This window comes from Rhinoderma darwinii, chromosome 5, assembly GCF_050947455.1.
Source record: "Rhinoderma darwinii isolate aRhiDar2 chromosome 5, aRhiDar2.hap1, whole genome shotgun sequence".
Classification (NCBI taxonomy): domain Eukaryota; kingdom Metazoa; phylum Chordata; class Amphibia; order Anura; family Rhinodermatidae; genus Rhinoderma; species Rhinoderma darwinii.
In genome coordinates this window covers 278,811,447-278,828,664 of record NC_134691.1, presented here as the reverse complement: position 1 = coordinate 278,828,664, position 17,218 = coordinate 278,811,447, and the positions used below count along the sequence as shown (strand labels likewise).

Here is a 17,218-nt window from a genome sequence, read left to right as displayed (position 1 = left end):
CCTAAATAGCACAAGTGTCACCTATTTACAAAATGAGCAGTTTACAATGGCAAATAAGACCGTACTCGGGAGAGCAAATATCAGCCCCCGGCCAGCGGGCAAGCTGATGAAAATAGATTTTACTAAATAAATGAAACCACAGCAATATCACCTTTATGTTATTATCATTACAAACTGTGACATTATATATGAGCGCTACAATAAATGTACATATACACAACTCACCCAGAATTTCATCAAATATTTTATATAATCCTGGTACATAAGTAATGTCCCGGCAATTCATCCCAGTATCTTCATCATAAACCCACATCGCCTAAATATAGAATTGGATAATATTAAAACCAAATAATGAGAGCATCACTTTATTCATGGAATAACATATTGTACAGATTACAATGGTTTATAACATTGTCAGAGTGCTCAATGGACGGTTCAAATTCTTCTACGAGGCTTTAGGGCCAGGACTACACCTAGACTTTTAATGTGATACAGATTGATTTTAACCCCTTTCCGCCGCAGCCATTTTTCGTATTTTTACTTTCATTTTTTTCCTCCCCACCTTCCAAAAGCCGTAAGTTTTCTTTTTCCATCAGTATTGCCGTATGAGGGCTTGTTTTTTGTGGGACGAGTTGTAGATTTTCACAGCACCATTTATTATACCATATAATGTAGCGGGAAACTGGGGAAAAAATATTTGTGATGTGGGATAGGAAAAAAAACAGAGAATCCTCAATCTTGGGTGGTTTTGTTTTTACGGCGTGCACCGTGCTGTAAAAATGGCATGTTAACTGTATTCTGCAAGTCAATACGATTACAGCGATACCAAATTTGTGTGTTTTTTTTTTTTAAATGTTTTACGCTGGAACGTTACAGGGGGTCACCCCCCGTTTTTAATAATTTAAATAACGCCATCCTGCGTGTTACCCGGAAGTGTCGGCTGTAACAAACGGCTGAAACGCTCGTTCTATGGAGCGGGCTCAGCCCGTTCCATACCCCTCCCCCATCCGATGTGCGCCGTATATATATGGCGGATGTCGGGAAGGGGTTAAAGCATACCTAACTTTTCAGAATAAGCGGTCATATGTGTGTACATGAGGAATAACATTATTTCTGGCTATTATATGACTTATGTCTAATTTTTTTTAGCACTTTTTCCCTCTGCAAGCTCTATCGCGAATTCTCAGTTGCCTATGAGCTAGTGGGCCGAGCGGCTATCAGGTCTTCTATATACTGCACACAGAGAGGGGGAGAATCCTGCTACCCTCTATCACATATATAATAGCTGCAGCAGTATGGAGGAGATTATACAACAGTAATGAGCAGTGTAGCTGAGAACCCAGCACTGGGATGACATAGCTGCTGCAGCAGTGTCTGTGTGTTTCTCACTGCGCTCCGCCCTTTCATCGCCATAGACTTGTATGTTCAGCATGTCTGTCTCACTCATTCTCTGCTCCCTCCACCTTCTTCCTTCCTCTTTAGACTTGTATAGGCAGGCTGTAAGAGATACACGCCCACCTTCAGCTGCCAAAATCTGCTCTGTAACCAGGGACAGAGTTTCCTTGACAACAGGGGGTGAACAGCAGATGAAGGGAGACACCTAGAGGCAGTACCTAAACAGAGAGAAAGACAGAGAGAGACAGAGAGAGAGAGAGACTCTCTCACTCTTCAGCTTAAGGGTATGTTCACACAGCCTATTTACGGACGTAATTCTGGCGTTTTTGCCCCGAATTACGTCTGAAAATAGCGCCTCAATAGCGCTGACAAACATCTGCCCATTGAAAGCAATGGGCAGACGTTTGTCTGTTCACACGAGGCGTAATTTACGCGCCGCTGTCAAATGACGGGGCGTAAATAGACACCCGCGTCAAAGAAGTGACTTGTCACTTCTTTGGACGTAATTGGAGCCGTTATTCATTGACTCCAATGAATAGCAGTGCCAATTACGTCCGTAATTGACGCGGCGTTCTAGCGCCTGCACATGCCGTTACGGCTGAAATTACGGGGATGTTTTCAGGCTGAAACATGTGTGAACATACCCTTAAAGATCAGTCTTCTGCCGAACTAGCAAGGGGGCGTGTCTCTGCTACAGACAAGGTAAGCGCTCCCCAGCTCTTTTAACGCTGTCCGTAGCAGTAACACGCCCACTTGCCAGCTCGGCAGAAGACTGATCTTCAAAGCTGAAGAGTGAGAGAGCGTGCGCGCACTCGCTCTCCTCGCTTTTGCGTGACACTGTCCATATCTGATTGGACACAGTGTCACAGCCATAGTAACACGTCCCCTTGACAGTACACGCCCCGTTGACTGTTCAGTGGCTTATTTAAATATCGGGCGCCAAATATAACGGCACCGATATCTAAATAACGTAGGGAGGTAGAATTTTTTTTTAAAAATGCCCCAGGGTTTGTGCAGCGCTCCCCATTACATGCTGCACATGTATGGGGGAGGTGAAAGGTTCTCTTTAAGGCGCTTTCCTGATCTAATTAAGGAACAGCTAATTCAAATGTTTTCTGGCTATTGAAACTATACAGAGAAGTTGCAGAATGCCGCTGTCAGCCGAATCAGTCAGTGAGCTGGTTTGACTGTTTGACTGACAGCAGCTCGTGTGTCTCTGACACCTCATCTAACCCGAATACTGGAAATCCAGATCACTGACTGATTCGGCTGCCACCGGCGTTCGACAGCTTCTATGTACAGTGGATACATAGAAGGTGCAGAACAGAAACAAAACAACATTTTTAATAAGAGTATATTTAAAAAAAATGCTTATTTTCACAAAATACATACATTACATAAAAAAATGGAATCAAAAGTTTTCATAGCCTTCAACAACTTGACAAGATCCAAGAGCCTATACTTACTAGTCATTCTGATGTTAGGGAGAAATATTCTTCAAAACATGGGGTTAACCGCTCTATAAAAAGCTTACAGTAATAAAATAAGACTTTAAAAGACCACCAAACCTATATGAGGGTGTTTAAATCAACATGATTAAAAAATTCTCCAGTTTAAAACTGCTGCCGCCACAAACCCGTTTAATTGCATAGTTTCAAAGGTTTATTTAAAATGTATATATAATTCACCTGTGTGACAGGCTCCACAGATCCGATGTATGTATCAGGGCGCAGAAGGATGTGCTCAAGCTGCGTCTTCTTCTGGTAAACCCTCTCTACAGACATCTTCTTGGAGTCATTCTTGTTATTGCTGTTGCTTTCCTTTTCTTCTTTAACGGCTGCATTATTCTTGTTATCAAACAAGGTCTGTGAGCAAAATGTGAAAACATATGAAGCCACACTTTTTTTTTTACTTTTTTTTTCACTCACCCCTGAAAATGACCCTCCCCTCCAGTGAAGCACGCCAATTCCCCGATGCTATGGTCCCAAAAGCTCCTGTCGTAGTCATGTGCCATTCATCCGTTCAGCAGGACCTTACGGGAGCTGAACAGCATGGAACAGGGATGCTGCATTTTAGGGGTGAGTACCTAATGGTGTAATCATTTATGGCATTACCTACAAAAGTAAGGATTTTTTTTAAAAGTCCCAGATAACCCCTTTAGGGGTAGTTCACACTGAATTTTTTGTATTGAAAAAAAAAAAAAAAAAAGCCTTAAAATTCCTGCAGATTTTGAACTGCCAGCATTGTTTTAACGCTTTTTTTTCCCTGCTCTTTTTGCCTGCGGCCTTCTAGCTAATGCAAGGACCATGGGCAAAAAATGCGGCAAAAAGCGCTCAGAAACTAACGCTGCAGGTTTTTTCTGCCCATTGATTTAAAAGGGAGGTCAGAGGCAGATGGGAGCCGCATTTTTTCCCCACAAGTGTCCAAAAACCACTCAGGAAAAAACAACAACCCTCTGCCTACTATTGAAATCAATGGGGTGCGATTTTAGAAGTTTTTTGGCGCTAATTCAGTTGTGGTTTCCACGTCAAAAAACTATGTTAGCTGACCCTTATAAAAGGGTTTCCTGAGCGTTTTAGAAATGAAACAAGCTGCAGGAAAGGTTAGACAACAAAAAATAAATAGAACAAAACCTTTTAAATCCCGTCGCTTCAGGCGTCAGTGGTCCCCGCCGATCTTTTTTTTTTTTGCTGGCGCAATGACGTGCCTTACGTCCACCTGACCATTGTTGCCAATCACTGGACTCAGCAGTGATGGTAGCATGTACGGCACAACACTGGTAGGCTAGTGATTGGCTGCAGTGGTCACGGGGATGTAGGTGTCTTTGCCCCAGAATAATAAACAAAGAACGTCAGGGACCACCGGAGAAGTGGCGGATTTGACAGGTGTGTAATGTTTTGTCTTTATTTTAGAACATTTCCTGCGGCCCCTTAAATTTCTGAAACACCCCTCAAGTTGGCCGATTTCCCCCACTAGCCTTTCTTATGGGCAACGATCAGCCGACGAACGACCAAACGCTCATTCACCGACTGATCGTATAGTTTATGCAGCACTAAATATTATCGCCGTCAGCAGCACATCTCCCTGTGTAAACAAGGAGATGTGCTGCTGACATGATGAAGACGTATGGGGACTAGCGATCGTAACGATCGTTTGTTCCCAAACATAGCCAATCATTGCTCCTTGCAAAAGGGGCGAACAGGAGCGGTGATATCAATGAGCGGTCTCCTTGATCGGCACTTGTTTTCAGGGCCCATATTGGCCATTGTAAAAGAACCTTTAGATGCCTGCCAGATTACCCTCCAATACAGATTGTTTAATATTTTACACAATGAAAGCATCGTCCTCCTCACGCTACTGTGATTTATATTTCTAAAAAGAAAAGTAAAAGTGGGAAAACAAAGCACAGAACAGTTAATTGCAATTATTTTCCTGGTTCGCCCATTATTCTCATTGTGACGGCTCACTGTTCCCAGCTACATTCTCATTGGCACTAATGTATATGAATGTTTTGATCTACTGGGACAGGCGAGGCTGTGTTTGTTACCTACTGCAAACAATAAGATATGGTCTGCTGCCACATTTACTTCTAACGAATACAATAATCAAAAATAACAAAATTAATACATTGCTAATAGGTTCCAGGCTAACGGGTCATCAACTTACTGATTACTCACATAGGCCATTTACTTATCTTTAAAGGCTATACCTTTGAAATCTTTATTTTTTAAATAAAAATGTCCATGTGTGTGTTTGGTGCATCTTTCTAAATACTTTATAAAAAATAATCTTTACTTTTTGAGATACAGCTGCTTTGTATCCTGTATTTGTCAGATCAGCGGCACTGACAGGTTCAGTGACAGCGGGTCCTACGTGGGACAACAGGATCCACCTGTTATCAATCACATCTAAGTTATGAACTTAGAGGTGATCGGTAACCACACAGGACTCGCTGCCAGATTCAGGTCTCAGCGCAAGATACAGATTTTCTGTATACAGGATACAGACAGGGAAAAAGTGCAAGAAGAAGGAAAGAGGTTTTTTTTAGCTACCATTTCAAAGACTTAAAAGAGGCTCTGTCACCACATTATAAGTAGCCTATCTTAGTACTCAAGTAACTTGAGTAACGTTAATGTGGGCGTATGTGGCTGCACATAGTGATCTAGCAAGATCACTATGTGCTGTGTAAATGAATGGAGAAAAGTGTATGACGCTGATTGGTCACTGATTGGTCAGCATCATACACTTCTCTCCACAAAGTCCACTTGGTCAAAAAGTAAAACACGCCCAGTTGGGCATTAGGAAAGTCATTAGCATAAAGCTAAAATAGGTCGTAACTCCGTCAAAAATGATCGTTTTTCTAAATAAAAAAATACTGCTGTAATTTACATTACAGCGCCGATCAGATTATGTAGGAGATAGAGCACTTATAATGTGGTGACAGAGCCTCTTTAAGATAGTTTAGGGAGGGGAGTTCTGCTGCTGGTTAATCCTACTTTAAATTTTAACTACTGAAATTTCTTTAAAAGGGGTTTTTCCCAGAATCAAAAATAATCACCTATTCACAGGACAGGTGATAATTTTCTGATGTCTGGGACCGCCACCGATCTGGAAAACGGGGGTTTCGGACCCCCAGATGCTCCTCATTGCACCCCCTGCAGTGAGGAGCTGCTTGAACGGATCGGCGGTTGAGCATTCGCGTTGCTGCTCCATTCAAAGTCTATGGGACTGACAAACTGCCAAGCGCTGTACACGCCTTTTTCTATCATTCCCTTAGATTTTGAATGGAGCAGCAGCTTGATTAAGGAGGCAAAACCCCAAACGTTGCGCCAGGTGTAGTGCAACGCCAATCTATCCTACACGTGAAGTCTCTGCAAACAAACCATACAATCCTTATGGATATATTACGGACTTTAACATGCTGGGTGATATTTACTTTATATTTATTCTCTGAATGTGATCCACTTGACACTAATTTTTTGATAAAAGGAAATATTTTTTGCAAAGAGAAAAAAAAAATACAATTGTTACGTGCTTATTTCTATATAAAGTCAGACCAATTTTGGATTGTTTTCTTGAAAAAAGTGGTAACAAAACTACATACAAATTGCAAGAATTGCCATAAACATCAGCCGTCTTAGGGTATGTTCACACGTAGTCAACAAAAACGTCTGAAAATCCAGAGCTGTTTTCAAGGGAAAACAGACCCTGCTTTTCAGACGTTTTTTTACCAACTCACATTTTTCGCGGCGTTTTTTACGTCCGTTTTTGGAGCTGTTTTCATTGGAGTCTATGAGAAAACAGCTCCAAAAACGTCCAAAGAAGTGTCCTGCACTTCTTTTGACGAGGCTGTATTTTTACGCTTCGTCGTTTGACAGCTGTCAAACGACGACGCGTAAATAACAGGTCGTCTGCACAGTACGTCGGCAAACCCATTCAAATGAATGGGCAGATGTTTGCCGACGTATTGGAGCCGTATTTTCAGACGTAAAACGAGGCATAATACGCCTCGTATACGTCTGAAATTTGGCCGTGTGAACATACCCTAAGGGTCTGTTCACATCAGCGTTCGGTTCCGTTAATGGGTTCCATCAGACCTTTCCGTCAGAGAAACCCATCAACGGAAAGGCAAACTGAAACCATAGCTTCCATTTGCATTACCATTGATTTCAATGGTAATGCTTCCGTTGAAAATGGTTTATGTCTGTCTCCGTTCCATAAGGTTTCCATTTTTTGGGCGGAATCAATAGAGCAGTCGACTCGATTCAAAGCACATGACAAAACAAATCGCTTCCGGCAAGTGGAAATCTGCACGTTTCTTGCATCTTGGACTTCTATGTTGGATCTAGGTGGAGCCCACCACCAAGTAAACAAGCTTACACCTAAGCTACTGCACAAAATGCCAATTTGGATACGCAATTTTTCTGTCATTAGGTTCAATAAGGAAAGCACAATGCATGCAATCCCCCATGCAATTCACAATCAGCCTAAACACAATGCAAACATTTACCCCATGTATGGAATCATTGCCATAACAGAAAAATGTACTAGCACAATACACCAGACTGGTCGTGGTTGGCTGAGGGATGGCACAAAGGAAATGGGCATTTCAAAATATGGGGATAACAAAAGTTTGAAAGCAAGTCCAATAAATGTTCCAACCAAAGGAGATAAATACACAACATGTGAACGTGGTCTACTCAGGACAACCCATTAAAATGCCTAAAAAAAGGACATATGGATTTCATGGAGCCCACCCCCATTCAATAACACACTCTTTTAGCCCCGTGTAGAGTCATTAGAAAGAGCTGTCGACCTTACACACAGCAAAGTCATGTACTGTACACAATTTACCGACTAGTAGGCACTCCGTGTACTGCCACATGCAGCAAATGCTAGGGTAAAATAAAGAACAAGAAGTCGCCACACAATCCAACAGAGCCGGAAGACATTTCTGCACAGATTGGAAAACCAATGCAAAGGAAAAGTAAGGGTATGTGCACACGACAACACCAATTACGGAGCTGTTCTCCGTACAAAACAGCTCCTGAATTTCAGACGTAATTGCATGTACTTGCGTTTATCGATGCGTCTTTCACAGATGTAATTGGAGCTGTTCTTCATTGGAGTCAATGAAAAACAGCTCCAATTACGCCCCAAGAAGTGTCCTGCACTTCTTTGACGTGGCCGTAATATTACGCGCCGTCTTTTGATGGCAAAGCGTAAAATTACAGGTCGTCTGCACAGAACATCGTAAGACCCATTGCAAGCAATGGGCAGATGTTTGCCGATGTATTGGAGCTGTCTTTTCAGGCGTAATTCGAGGTGTAAAACGCCTCCATTACGCCTGAAAATTTGTCGTGTGCACATCATACCCTGAAGGTGATGACCACATCAGATATACGCAGGTTAACAAATAAAATAAAAAATTACAGCAGGCAAAGACATGTGCCCCCCCTTGTCCTAGATTTCATAAAGTAGAACCTGTGTCTTCAAAGAGTCTGCAGGCATGAAAAGGAAAAAAAACAAACAATACTATAGTCCGGGTTCTCATGTAGCGTAAACGCTGCAGAATTTCCAAAATGGTATTCTGTGCACAAATTCTGAAAAAAAGTGAATGCGATTTAGAAAATCTCATGCCCACACTGCGAAAAAAAATATGCAGCGAAAACGTTCATAAATTGACCTGCGGTGCGGATTTTGAACACACAGAATGTAAATTTATGCTGCGTCTTCATTGCTTTTCTGTTGCAGGTTTTCCCCAATTAATTCAATTGGGATGTAAAACCTGCTACAAATAGCCGAGTGTTGCGACTTATGTGGCAGAATCGCAGCGATTCCACCCCAAAAATCGCAACTCAGAAAAAAACAAAAAACTTATACCTGCAACCCGGGCGTTGCCATGATTACGCTTTCTTCTGTTTTTCTTCCAGGCCGACCTTCATGATCACATCCCGGGAGGCTGGACTGCACCTCAGAGTGACGCGTCGCCATGACTACGGCCGGGGTAAGTACGAAGTTTTTTTTTCCTACCGCAGGGGAAATTCCGCCCGAAAAATATGCTGCGGTTTTTCCGACAGAATGTGTCGCGGGTCCTAGGTTGGTTACACTGCGTAGTTTTAAGCAGCGTATCCGACCTGGGGGAACCCGACCTTAGGATATGATCACACAGTGTAAACACCGCAGATTTTATTGCGGAAAATCTGAAGCGTATTACAGCAGCAGCAGCGTGGATTAGATTTGAACAAATCTCATCCACACACTGAGGGAAAAAAAAAATCTGGCAAAAATAAAAAAATCGACCTGTAGCGCCTTTTTTTTTTTTAATCCGCTGCATTCAAATTTATGCTTTGGAATCGCTGCTTTTCTGTTGTGGGTTTTCCCCATTGAGTTCAATAGGGAGGTAAAACCCGCAACAAGTTGCAAATGTTGCGATGTGTGCGGCGGAACAGCTGGGGTTCTGCCGTAACTTTTTTTTGTTTAAAAATTAATAAAAAAGTAATCCTCACCCCGTTTTCAGTTGTCATAGCGATGAGTTCCTCTGTTTTCCATCCAGGCCAGCCTCCTAGAATAACGTTTCATCTTATGTGACTGCTGTAGCCAATCACAGGCTGCAGCGGTCACACGGGATGCAGTGTAATCCCAGGAGGCCGGGCTGGATGAGAACAGAAGAAACCTTCACTAAAAATATGGAGAACGGGTCAAGTATAAACTTTTTTTGTCTTCAACCACAGTTTTCTGCAGTAGAGATTCCATCTGAAAAACTCTACCACAATTTAGTGTGGTTCATCGGCCGGAATTCCCAGAGGTTCCAGGACAAATGTGCGGTGTACATTTACACAGTGTATCTGCCCGGTGTGAACATGGCCTTAAAAGAACCGATGACTGGAAGGAAGTCTCCCGTTTGAATGAATAAATGTGAACATCTGGAATACCCCTTTAACAATGTAAACATTAGGTAATCTTTTAAAATCAATAACACATTTTTCATTAAAGGGGTTCACCAGTATATTAACAATGATGGCGTATACTAATTATAGGCCATCAATGTTTGATCAGTGGGGGTCTTCGGGAGCCCAATCGATCAAAGTGATAAAAGGGCAGTGGCGCGGTCTTCACATGAATGCTGCACCCAGTGTTGTTTACACAGGCACATGGGCTCGTACATGCAAAAGGTTGTGACTGGTACTACAGCTCGTCCTATTCAGATTCCTAGTGAAGTAGCCCCATCCTATGATGAGACACAAATTAGATTTCAGACTCCGTCTTCCTTTAGAACAGGGCTGGACACATCCCTAGAGCCAAGCAGTCAACACACCTAAGAATGTGCCGCTGGCGCCTCATTTTTTAAGTGTTTTTTTTTGGTTAACATTTCTATTGATGTTTTTAGGGGTCTTATAATCTGATTCTAAAGAAAGCATATCAACCGGTCTTTCCAGCTAAAGTTTACAGTAAGGCCCTGTTCACATTACATTTGTGATGTACGTTTAAAATGTATGCAGGGAATGCTCAGGCGTACATGCTCAACGTGTATATAGGGCGCCATCAGCCCGACAGGGGCTACAAGAGTGTCCTTTTGGCTCGTAAACATCGGTATATATTTTTTTTACGGTATGGAACAGCGTTGTAAACTAAGCTATTCCATACAACAGGATCCCGCAAAACAAAAAGGTACACCGAGCAGTGTTTTTTTAACATGAAAGCCTATAGGTAAGGCTTCATTCACATCTGACACAAACAGTAATCAAAAGTTTTCCGTTTCCATCACCATTGATTTCAATGGTGACTGATCCGGTGCCAATGGTTTCAGTTTGTCTCCGCTGTGCAAGGGTTCCGCCGTTTTGACAGAATCAATAGTGTAGTCGACTATAATCGTCTATGGGTGACAGATGCCACTGGTAGGCTTCGTTCCCATCTGCGCCAGGGTCCCCGTCGACTGATTATGCTATCTATTCCTGCAAAACGACGGATCCCTTGCACAACCGAGACAAATGGAAACCATCAGCAGCGGATCCGTCACCATTGAAAACAATGGTGATGAACGGAAACCTATTCCGACGGAAAGCTCAGATGTTCCGTCGGAACGGAGCCCTGGCGCAAATGTGAACGAAGCCTTAGGCATCCATCACTGCCTACTTTTAACGTATGCTTCAGGTTTTCCCTGGATATGTGCTAAACGTGGTCCACAAACGTGAATGGGGCCTACTCAGCCCTGATCACATCTGTGCTAAACTGCACATAAGCACTACCCAAATGTAGTAACTTACTACAGATATAAGGGCCAGTTCACACGTTGTGTAAATACTGCAGATTATCCACAATGGAATTCGTTGCAGAACATCCGCAGCAAATACAGTAGCAGCAAAGTGGATGATGTAAAACAAATCTCATCCACACGCTGCGTAAATACGGAGCGAAAATACCGCTCAGAATTTGACCGGCGGTGCGGAATTTCATTCCGCAGCATGTCAATTGTCTTTATGTAAACAGTGCTCATATGTTGTGGGATTTCCCCATTGAATTCAAATAGCAGTTGTTTTTTGTGGCGGATTCGCAGCGATCACGCCGCAAAAGGCGGAACTCAGAAAACAAAAAAAAATATTAAACTTACCTAGGAGTCTGTGTTTCATCCTCCTGGGGTGACGCTTCATCCCATGTGACTGCCGCTGCAGCCAATCGCAGGCTGTAGCGGTGGTCACATGGATGAAACGTCATTCCAGAAGGCCCGTCTGAATGACGTCAGAGGGCCGGCCTCCTGGGATGACGCTTTATCCCATGTGATCACAGGCTGCAGCGGTCTCCTGGGATGAGACGTCCTCCTAGGAGGCCAGCTTTATGCTACAATGTTTCGCAGTGGACATTCCAAGAGAAAAACTGCACCAGTTTGGTGCGCTTTTTTGCCTGGAATTCCACCGCATCAGACAGGATGGAAATGCTGCGTGTTTTTACGCGGTGTATCCGCCCCGTGTGAACTCAGCCTAAGTCTAAAGGCCCTTTTACACTGGCCAATTATCAGGCAAATGTAAATTGACCTGTGTAAACTCATCCATCGGCTGATTTTATAGTTTTAAATCCAGAAACTTATCATTGTCGGTAGCACATCTCCCTGTGTAAACAGAGAGACATGCTGCCAACATGATAATAATGTACGGAGACGACCGATTTAAATAATGAGATGTCTTGTTGATCGGCGATCGTTTGAATGGCCCACTTCGGGCCGTGTAATACCAGCTTAAGACCACAGCTGAACTCTCGCTTTAAGCACTTTTCAGTTGGCTCCTGCTTGTGGCTGGGTTCACACGACCTATTTTCAGACGTAAACGAGGCGTATTATGCCTCGTATTACGTCTGAAAATAGGGCTACAATACGTCGGCAAAAAAATCTGCCCATTCATTTGAATGGGTTTGCCGACGTACTGTGCAGACGACCTGTGATTTACGCGTCTGCGTTTGACAGCTGTCAAACGACGACGCGTAAAAATACAGCCTCGTCAAAAGAAGTGCCGGACACTTCTTTCAGACGTAATATGAGCCGTTCTTCATTGAAGTCAATGAAGAGCAGCTCAAAATTTACGGCTGTCAGAGAAGCCTCGCAAAATGCGAGGAGGAGCATTTACGTCTGAAACGAGGCAGCTGTTTTCTCCTGAAAACAGTCTGTCTTTTCAGACGTAAAAGCCTCTCATCGTGTGCACATACCCTGTAGCTGATAACAGCTGCAAATTTATCAAAGCTGATCATCAATACTTCACATTGGTATAGTGAAGCTAAAAGAGCCGTCAAACACCCCTATAAACAATATAAAGTATTCTAATACACTGCTACATAGCGAAGCCATTATAGCCCATAGACTAAAATCTCACAACTCTGTTTATCCATAAGACTCTACTATGGTGCTTATTCAAGTCTATCGGACCCCACTGAACCTCTGATTTCATATCGAGGCATATGTATATTTTTCTGTTAGACTTTGTATGAACAGAAAAAAATAAGTGCAATGTTTTATCAGAGGCACCAAACCAATGCTTCTAGGGGAGAATCTCTATAAGGCACACAACATATTTTCAGGCGTATTTTAGAGCGTAAAACGCTCTTAGGCTATGTTCACACGGAGTATTTTGGGGGAGGAATATCTGCCTCAAAATTCAGTTTGGAACTTTGAGGCAGATATTCCTCTCCCTGCACGCCGATTTTCGCGGCAATTATCGCGCCGTTTTTCGCCCGCGGCCATTGAGCGCCGCGGGCATAAAACAGCGAGAAATACGCTTTCTCCTGCCTCCCATTGAAGTCAATGGGAGGTCAGAGGCGGAAGCGCCCGAAGATAGGGCATGTCGCTTCTCTTTCCCGCGAGGCAGTTTTACTGCTCGCGGGAAAAAGACGCCGACGCCTCCCATTGAAATCAATGGGAGGCGTTCTCGGGCCGTTTTTGCCGAGTTTTGCGACGCTGTTTCCGCGTCAAAAACGCGGCAAAATACCCCGTGTGAACATAGCCTAATTGTGCTGCAAAACACGCTTTAAATACGCCCTGCAAAAAGCTCCCTTTTGATTTTGAAGGGAAATACACTGTAGTTAATATGAGGTGTATTTTTAAGCTGGTGAATTTTTAAAAAAAAAAATCCTTAAAAATACACTTTGTCACTTCTTAAAGCGTTTAACAATTTTATTTTCCCCCATTTCCCATTGACACTTCAAAAAACATGTAGAAAATAAGTCTCAAAACACACTTGTAAATATCAAAGATGCTTTGAAAATCAGCTCCAAAAACACCTGGATGTCAGAGGATGTTTTCTCTTGAAATCAACGCTTTATTTTTCAGCCAGAACATATGTCGTGTGAACGTGGCCTAATGGTACGTGCACACACAAAATAAAAAACTTTTCAAGGGAAAACGGCTCCTCATTTTCAGACATTTTTTATTCAAAGTCGCATTTTTCACCGTGTTTTTAACGGCCGTTTTTGGAGCAGTCTTTTTTTTATATAGTCTATGAAAAACCGCTCCAAAAACGGCTGAAGAAGTGACATGCACGTCTTTTTCGCGGCCGTTTTTTTTAAAAACGGTCAGTCGGAACAGAACGCATTTTATTCGCACAGAAATCAATGGGCAGATGTTTGGCGGCGTTCTGCTTCCGATTTTTCAGGCTGTTTATAGCCCGTGTGAACATATCCTCATATATCCCCGTATGAAGGAACCATAAGGCGGCACACAGTCCCTACAGCTCCAATGTAAGGGTATGTGCACACACACTAATTACGTCCGTAATTGACGGACGTATTTCGGCCGCAAGTACCGGACCGAACACAGTGCAGGGAGCCGGGCTCCTAGCATCATACTTATGTACGATGCTAGGAGTCCCTGCCTCTCCGTGGAACTACTTGTCCCGTACTGAAAACATGATTACAGTACGGGACAGTTGTCCTGCAGCGAGGCAGGGACTCCTAGCATCGTACATAACTATGATGCTAGGAGCCCGGCTCCCTGCACTGTGTTCGGTCCGGGACTTGCGGCCGAAATACGTCCGTCAATTACGGACGTAATTAGTGTGTGTGCACATACCCTAAAGAGTAGCAGAAACTCCATGTGCATGAGGCGTACGATAGCTGTGTCTGTTATATTCCCCAAGTCCCCCTTAAAAAATATATACACAGAGCAGCTGTGTTTAAAGCATTAAACGTTCGAAAACAACCAGTTCCCACCTATACAATCCCGTTGATCCGGCGCAGATGCTTCCGCAGTCCCGCCGCTGGTCTTTGTTTACAGGCTGCCAGCAATGATGAGCCGCAGCGGCACGTGACCGCTGCAGCCAATCACTGGTCATGTGCCATACATACTAGCATCATGACTGAGCGCTCAGCGTTGATACTAGTATGTACAGCAGTAATTGGCTGCATTAGTCACATGTCAGTACAACACCTCATCGCTGGCAGCCTGTAAACAAAGACCAGAGTGGGGACCAGCGGAGCATCTGCACTAGATCGGTGGGGAAAATTCCGCAGCAGAATAAAGTACAGGAAAGTAGAAGAGATTGACAAATCTTATTCCAGTGTCCTGACCATATGATCAAGGACTGTTGTATGAATGTTACCTATGGACGAGACGTATGTAAATACTACACATTCAGCGCTCAGGGACTGAACTTCTTATATTAGAAAGTCTATACTAACGACATCTATGGCCTATCGTTTGGATAGGCCACAATTGTCTAATCAGACATGCGACAATCTCAAGAACAGGTGCCCACTCCTGTCACTCTAAGTGTGCGATGCCACATCTCCACCCAGAGCAGGGCACCTCGTTCTTAGATTGGTGGGGGGGGGCTCTCAGTTGTCAGTAAATTTATGGCATATCCTAATCATACATTTTAAATGTTTGTCATGGGAAATACCTGGATCTGAAACATTGCCAAAACCAGACCTATGTGAACCCACAGTGCAGTTACCCCATTGTTCCAAAAGTCACCTTTGTTAAAATTCTGACAACTTGTTCCTTTTTCCCCACCAGTAGGTGGCGCCGCAAGGATTACCCCACAGTAATAACTTAATTCCTCCACACATAAAGGACCTCCATTACTTACCACCCAGGTGAGCCCCCCTGTCCCTCCTCCAGCTCCTGCTCCTCCTCCGCTGGATTTAGACATCTTCCTCCTCCCAAAGAACTGCAGTAAACGCGTATTAATAAATGAGAGAAAAGCGAGAAGCGGCTATTGTGAGGCGGCGCTCCTCCCCCACTACCAGGGAGCTGTAGTATTACAGATGCAGAATGGTCGCCCTTCTGTCGGAGCCTTTCTTAGTCACATACGAGTGTACGGCCCACCGTGCTGCTCTTATCTCACACCGGCAATGCGGCCTAACCACTGCCAGAGTCTGTGTGGTGCCGTTCCGGCGTTCGGGGAAGAGCCAGGCTCTCTGTATAATAAATTAGTATAAAAACAGGGTAAAATACGGTGCCTCCGTGCTACAGCCCCCCGCTGCAGTTCGGCTGCCGAGGACGCGTCATGTGGACCGGAGGCATCAATGACGCAGGCACCGTCTGTGTGGAACGGAGAGCCCAGCTTTGGTCTGCAGAGCTGACCCCGGTTCCCCCTCCTCTTCCTCCCGCAGACAATACAGAGCGCCGCTTCCGCTCTCCGCAGTTACACACGGGTGCCCGGGAACATGGGGCAACCAATAGCGACGCTCCGGGTACATGACGTCATGTCAGAAGGGGGCGGGACCAACGACGGTGAGGAGGGGAGGGCAGGAATACGAAGTAGCGTGAAGTCACGTTGGGGTAGCGGCAAGGGATAAAATGGTTAGAGCAGGAATAATAGAACGTGTGGAAGTGCCGCCTGTGCCCGGGCTGTACGGGCATGAAGGCGCTGTGGAACCGAGGCACAAAGGGACATTAATAAAGGTTAGCATATATGCTGTGTGCAGAGGAGAGGACTTAACGCTGTGTTCTTTTAGGCTGTGCTCACACGGAGTTTTTTTGCAGGAGGAAAATTCTGCCTCAAAATTCCGTTTGGGATTTTGAGGCAGAATTTTGTCCTTCCTGCACGTCGTTTGACGCGATTTTCGCGCCGTTTTTCGCCCGCGGCCATTGAGTGCTAAAAGGCTATGTTCACACGGGGTATTTTGCCGAGTTTTTTTACGCGGAAGCCGCGTCGCAAAACTCGGCAGAAACGATTTCAATGGGAGGCGTCGGCGTCTTTTTCCCGCGAGCGGTAAAACTGCCTCGCGGGAAAAAGAAGCGACATGCCCTATCTTCGGGCGCTTCCGCCTCCGACCTCCTATTGACTTCAATGGGAGGCAGGAGAAAGCGTATTTCTCGCTGTTTTATGCCCGCGGCGCTCAATGGCCGCGGGCGAAAAACGGCGCGATAATTGCCGTGAAAATCGGCGTGCAGGGAGAGGAATATCTGCCTCAAAGTTCCAAACGGAATTTTGAGGCAGATATTCCTCCCCCAAAATACTCTGTGTGAACATAGCCTAAAAAAAGGGCAAAAAACTCCGCTCTCTCTGCCTCCCATTGATGTCAAAGGTGTAAACGCGCGAAGATAAGGCATGTCCCTTTCCCCCGCGAGGCGGTTTTACCGCTCGCGGGAGAAAACCGCCTCCCATTGAAATCAATGGGAGGCATTTTTGACGAGATTTGTGTAGGGGTTTCCGCTCCAAAAAGCTCATCAAAACACTCTGTGTGAACAGGCCCTTAGACTATTCGTTGGCGGTTTTGTTGCAGAGTCCATCAAATTTGATAAGAAAGATAGTGGTTCATGCAATATCGGACAGCGTGACCTTCAGACGCCGTTGGTATCCTTCGTGTGCTGGATCTGGTTATGCATTATGATTTC

At 44.3% G+C, this 17,218-nt stretch overlaps 1 protein-coding gene across 2 annotated transcripts in view; it reads right to left on the bottom strand.

Moving 5' to 3' along the window:
- TOP2B (DNA topoisomerase II beta) overlaps positions 1-16,052 on the bottom strand; it is a 94,354-nt gene extending 78,302 nt beyond the window's left edge. The window contains exons 1-3 of one of the 2 annotated variants that reach the window (XM_075827188.1): positions 15,465-16,052; positions 3,084-3,260; positions 226-316 (exon numbers count right to left, since the gene is read on the bottom strand). In XM_075827188.1, the coding sequence (XP_075683303.1) occupies positions 226-316; positions 3,084-3,260; positions 15,465-15,527 (331 nt within the window). In that variant the 5' untranslated portion in view covers positions 15,528-16,052. The remainder of the gene's footprint in view (positions 1-225; positions 317-3,083; positions 3,261-15,464) is intronic. The other variant, XM_075827186.1, reaches the window with a different exon arrangement.
- Positions 16,053-17,218: the final 1,166 nt, after the last annotated feature.